This window comes from Varanus komodoensis, unplaced genomic scaffold (genome assembly GCF_004798865.1).
Source record: "Varanus komodoensis strain SLA01 unplaced genomic scaffold, ASM479886v1 scaffold169, whole genome shotgun sequence".
In the NCBI taxonomy this organism is placed as follows: domain Eukaryota; kingdom Metazoa; phylum Chordata; class Lepidosauria; order Squamata; family Varanidae; genus Varanus; species Varanus komodoensis.
Window position 1 is genome coordinate 26,021 of NW_025335502.1, and position 6,000 is coordinate 32,020.

Sequence of the window (6,000 nt, forward strand, 5' to 3'; positions counted from 1 at the left end):
GTATGTGAAAATCAACACAATCCATTTACTCAAGGTTAGATTTTGCTGTAAAAGGATAAAGTAGATTATGCACTGAGTTGACCGTTGATTTCTCCTCTGTGTGCAGAGTCCTGGAATTAACATAAAAGTTGTAATGGGAAGTGTAATGGGAAAGGGAGAGGGGAAGGAAGCAAGCACTATAGAAAATGAAAGAATTTCTGTGGCATAACAATTTCTTCTTACAAATCCAGACAACTGCATGAAAAAAGCAGACAAATTGGGTACAACAGCTGCCACATCTGCTCCAGCAACAACAGTTCAGACTTTTGAGACAGGTATGTTCAAAAGGGATAAAGCAACATGTCTAAGGGGGGAAATCATAATATTGCTTTAAACACCATCACTTCCGCAAGTAGGTTCCAGTCTGAGTTGTTTGTTTTCTTTCAATAAAAGATGTTGGTTTTGTTGACAGACTTTGACTAAAGCTGGACTCCTAAGCGTCAAAGCCAGCAGCAGAAGGTTAATTTAAACCTGGTTTGCACATCACAGCTACCTGAATAAAAAGATAATCCTGGATACCCATGAATGGACAGGAGTGAGGAACCGTGGGGGCTTCTGACCACTGAAACTGTGCTAAACAACCCGGGGATGCACACAACTCAGCCTGCAACCCTTCTTGGTTGTTCTTCCTGCTGCAACCTACGATTCTGGGTTCAGAAATCTCAGACAAGAATCCAAGGGATCGTTTGGTCCACAGGAGCCCACATGCTTGCTCACCCCTGCATCATTCGGAGCAAGCCATCGTTTAACAAGAGATGGGTTGTTGTGACGTGCAGACCAGGGCTAAGGGAGCCTGCTTGGACTTGTAGGCCAGGTTTCCATACTAAGGCTATGTATTAGCTGTGTGAACGGAAGGTAAACCTGGATTTACTGATGGATCTTTGGCTGAGTTACACTAAGTTGCCACAGCTTTCGCACTCCTGTGTGTAACTCGCAGCGAACTCCACCTCCTGAGCTGCCAATTATTTCCTCGAAATGAAGAAGGCTTGGAGGGGAAGCAAATAATCAGGAATTTTGTCCAGAAGGACTATGAGTTTGGTTCAGTTCCGATATTCAAAACCAGTGTTGAACTCTAAGTTTTGCATTAAAAAAAAATAAAAGCAAAGGGCACTGGGTGCTGGGCAGTGGCTCTCAGGGCTCAAGTGAAAAAAGAAGAAAAGTGGGGCAACCTGCAAGAATTAGAGAGACCCAACAAGCCAGTGGTCTTTCCTGATCAAATGTGCGCCTCCTCTACTGTTCCACGCAGATGAAAGTGTGGACACATCCTTCCTCACTTGCCAGCCGTACAGGCTCTGGTGTGCTGAGAGGAGGAGGGCAGGGAAAGACCGAAAGGAGGCGGAGGTGATGGGTGGTCGAGCAACAGGCTGACACTCTTATCCGGGCCTCTTCCTGACTTCTCCACCGGGGCCGGTCCTACCATAAGGCCGAGCGTGGCCGTTGCCTCGGGCAGCAGAAGCTGGGAGGTGGCAGCAGCAGGGCGATAGAGAAGGGAGCCAGGGGCCATCTGACCAACCCTGTGCCCCCCCCCCCCCGCTGCCTTCAGGTCTAGTGCAGGATCCTGCCCTGTGCACAGTACTGAAGTAAGGGTCGTCGGTCTTCTAAAAGTGGCCTTTTTGCAGGCACCGTCTTACTCACCCTCTGCCCCTTCCCAACTTCCAAAGCTTTTTGGAGATCAGGAGTCAGAAGGCCAAATGCAGGCAGCGAGGCCCGTGTGCACCAGGGTAAGGCGGGCAGCTCCGTGCTGCAGAGGCGCCTGCTCCTGTGGGGCTCCACTCCTCATGGGGACGCCGGCAGCCTCTCCAGCCAGCCCGGCAGATCTCGGGGGCCTGCCCCAATGCTGCTCAGCAAAAGCGCTTGGCCAACTGGCAGAAGCCTGACTGGAACGCCGTAGGCGCTCCCATGCCTTCAAGCAGGGCTGGCATCGAGGGGAAGCACGGCCGGGCTCCTGCAAGGTCATCAGTGCGGGCACAACAGGACCCCTTGCTTCTGCCCCTCTTCCTCACCGTGGCAACCTGCCTGCCCCCCTGCTTCTCGCTTGCTCCATTCCAGACAACAGAGGAGCAAATCGCAGAAGGAGAAGGAGCAAAGGCAGGCTGCGACGGTGGCGCCAAGAAGGTGGACTCACAGAAGGAGGGGGTCGTTGAGGGAGTCTTCCTTAACCCCCCCCCCAAAAAAAACCCTGGAGCCAACACTACCTTCTGGGGGGGGGCAATTGGATTTCGCCCTCCCCTTGTTCCGCAGATCTCACTCCTTGTAACCAGCAGTAAACCAGTGGCAGCTCAAGGCTGTTGCAAGATCCATAAGCAAGCAAAAACAACTCTTGCAAGTTATCTTACGATGTTTCCCACTCTCTCTTTTAAATCAGATGAAACCCTGAATACGCTCTCCATCACCGTGTTGGGACTGAGGATTATTTTCTTAAAGGCAGTTGCCTTTAACGTGCTACTGACCTACCGCCTGCGGATGAAATAAGGTAAGCGTGGATTTTGTGCCTGCGAGACAGTTGGAAATGAGGGCAGGTTTGTGCTGACAAACCTTAGCAGAAACTGAATTAAAAATAAAGGTACATTACGTACAGGTTAAGATCTGGGCTGGCCTCTTAATTCAGAACTGTCAGTATGGTTTGAATGAATGGTAATAGACTGAATGTTACCAGGATTGTGTTTCTTTTGTTCTGTGAAGCACTCTGAGCTCAGCTTTTGGTGAAAAGTCCCATTTATAAATTGCCTAAGATCCTATGCATTTTTTAATGTTCATGAACTGCTTTCCTACCATTGGGGCGCAAAGGAATTTAGAACAAATGAAGTGAACTATTAAACGCTCTGCACTGCAGAAGCAGCGAGTCCCTCCAATGTACAGGCATATTTCTTCTTTGAAGGTAGTTTTCAGGGAGTTGGCTCCAAAATTGGTTTAATGTAAACCCCTCAGTGGGTCAGTTTTAAGCAGAACTAATGTGACGTTCCACCCAGAAGTGGTGATTCATCTTGTGCAAGAGCTCGTTGTACAACGAAATGCCTTCAGGCCCCATGAGATGTTCTACCAGTTTGAGGAATTCCACAAACACTACAGCTTTCCCTCAACGTGATACTTTCCAGGGGTTTTGGAAATGGTGATATCTCCTGTGTGGAACAACCACTGTTACAGCACAGACTGTGAAGATGGCCAACCTGTGATCCCTCCACCTCATTTCAATAGCCCTCTGTATACGGTTGGCAAAAGTGAGCTGTCCCCCCACTTGGAAGCAGCAGATTGGGTGAGGAGAAAGGAGGATGGAAAATGGGTGGCAGAGACAGAGAGAGGAGATGGCCTCTTCCATTTTTGCTTTAAGCCACACTTTGGGTGGCATATGGCTTCAAAAGGATCACTCACACACATCCAAACCGTGATTCTGCAGTCTCTATCCCAGCTATCAAAGATCTCTGAAAGGCTGTTTAGACCAGTTCCAAAAGGCATTACTTTTGATCAGTGGTTTTTTTGAAAGAAAAAAGGTGCCGGAACTCATGAAATTATTTTCCTTTCACACATAGTCAATCACTGTACACACACCCACAAATGTCAGTTGTGTAATGAAACATAATGGTCACCGCCCGCAGTAAGCACTCAGCGCGCGACCACACGACCAATCACAAGCTGAGCAGTGCCACAAGCCGAGCAGCGCGCACGAAGTGTGCATGCATCAGATTCAACCCACAAGCAGCCCGCATGCACCACTTTAATGATTTTGCTGCCGACCTGCTATGCTCGATAGTGCAATTCAAATCCACATAGACCAAACATCAAATTTTCAAAAGTTACTTTTAAAACTTGGAAAATCTGTTGAAAAAAGGTGCCGGAACTCTGTTCCGGTGCGTTCTATGACAAAAAAAGCACTGCTTTTGATCATGTCTCTGGATGCTACTAACTTTCTGCAGCTGTTCCTACTTTTTTGTACAAATGACTCATGTTTCTCCTACGTGCGTAACCAAGACTTTTCATTCTTATTGTCGTTTAGAAATGAAAGGTGCATCTCTGGGATGGCATGGAGGAAAACCCCAAAACAGACACCCGGCTTGCCTCCTCGTTACCTGACAGCAAACCTGGAGAAGGACACCTGCATTTGGCTGGAAAGGATCCTTCCTGTAATTTCCCTGTATTCTTTCTAAGCAATGGTTGCCAGCTTATATAATGGCAAGGAAAAGCTTCACCTTTTAAATTTCTGCTTTGTTGCACAGAGAGTGTGGGAAGCTGGCAAGTCCGTTTCCTGCATTGTTTTATTATATTATGCTGCCTTCTAATAATCTATAATCTACCAAAATGTATTGTGTACTGAATATTAAAGATATATGAATCTGAATCTTTGTGTATCAGTTGCTGTGTTATCAACATTATCAACCCTGCTCTTCAGCTGAACAAGGCATGCAAAGTAGCTGATGAAAATCAGCACCAAGATAGTCAGTCTCTTCCTGAGGCTTACAAGCTAAAATGTATGGCATAAAAGGAAAAGGGATTGGGATGGAGGAGGAAAAAAACAAGCCACTGGTTCTTAGCTACCATTTTCTTTTGAGCAGGGAGGGGCAAAGCAAGGCCTCCGCTGGAGAAAGTCAGTTTGGTCTCCTCCTCGCTGTTGCTTCTGGGAGGTGGCAAGAAAAGCCCTGCATGATTCTGTGGGTTTCTCTTGAAAATTTAAGGCTGGGAGGGTTTAAAAAAGGGTGTGATGAGGTAGAAGTGAAAAGCATCCAATAGGTATAAACATGAACCAGCAACACACACACAAACACACCTCAATATATGACTGATACGCTCAATCCTGCATTGTGGGGTAACTAGCATCCCCCGAGATCTCATTCTGTGCTGTAATTTACACATAAGTAGCTTCACAGTCTTGCCCACCTACTACATTGTCAAAGTTTCTAGACTTGCCTAAAATGTCCCCAAATTTCAGCCTCCCACCTTTTAAGGCAATAAGGAAGGTTCAATAAAGGAGATCTTGGCCTCTTTAAGTTAAGATTCTTAGCTAAAACCTTCAACAAAAAGAATGAAAATCCATTGAAGGAAAGGTTTACTATGGATTTTTTAAATTATCAGGCCAAACTATAGTTATGCAGAGGAATGATCAGTGGGCCAAGCCACATAATGCAAATTTTCTTGCTTTGCATAGCCTCAGGAAGGATTAAGCCTTATCTGTATTTGTTGACAGCTGAAAGCCTTACATATTGGAACCTCCTGGGGGAAATTTCAGCCAAAACAAAAGCTTTTTATATTCAACATTTTTTCCTTGGGACACTTTTATCTAGGGTAAAATATGACCCCAAATATGACTAGTGCTAGTTTTCATTAACATGGTGTGAAGATTAAATTTGTCATACTAAATCAGTTTTTAAGTAGCAGATGCCAAAGAGCTCATCAACACCCCAGATTCTCAAGTGAGTACTGACTGATAATCCATTAATATCTGCTTGGGTGCAGCTATCCAATGCAGCATTATCTGCCTTACAATCCTACACGTCTATCCAGAAGCAAGCATAACAGAGTTCAGTGGGATCTACTCCCAGGTATGCATGTAGAACAAGAAAACCACCCTTTACATACAACCACAACTGTGCAAGTGTATGAGTGACTGTGGGAATGCAAGGAACAGAGGTAAAGGAAGTCCAAGCTGACTTCCGATATTTTGTTCCATCAGCACCCAGTGCGTTCTAATTGGACTTCAGCAGGAGGGGACGGAGAAAGGGATACCACAAAGCTGCACATCATTTCTAGCAGCCAATGCTCAGGATTAGCAGCAAATTTCTGAGTGACGAATCACCAAATGCAATTGCTCAACAGTGGAGCTAAGTTGCAATTTTGCATTTTGAGAGTTTGCAGTGTTGCGTGAGTGGTAGAGTTGCTACAACAGCAATGTATACTGTACTTCACACAGTCCCCAAGCTTAAGACCTGGAGGCACAAGGGACGAAAGGGGTTCAAGAAAGACTACTGAGTC

At 46.1% G+C, this 6,000-nt stretch overlaps 1 gene segment (V, D, J or C); it reads left to right on the forward strand.

The window, feature by feature from the left end:
- Positions 1-4,372, forward strand: part of LOC123021500 — a 28,760-nt gene extending 24,388 nt beyond the window's left edge. The window contains 3 exon segments of the C gene segment in view: positions 231-314; positions 2,405-2,512; positions 4,031-4,372. Coding sequence covers positions 231-314; positions 2,405-2,511 — 191 coding nt within the window.
- Positions 4,373-6,000: the final 1,628 nt, after the last annotated feature.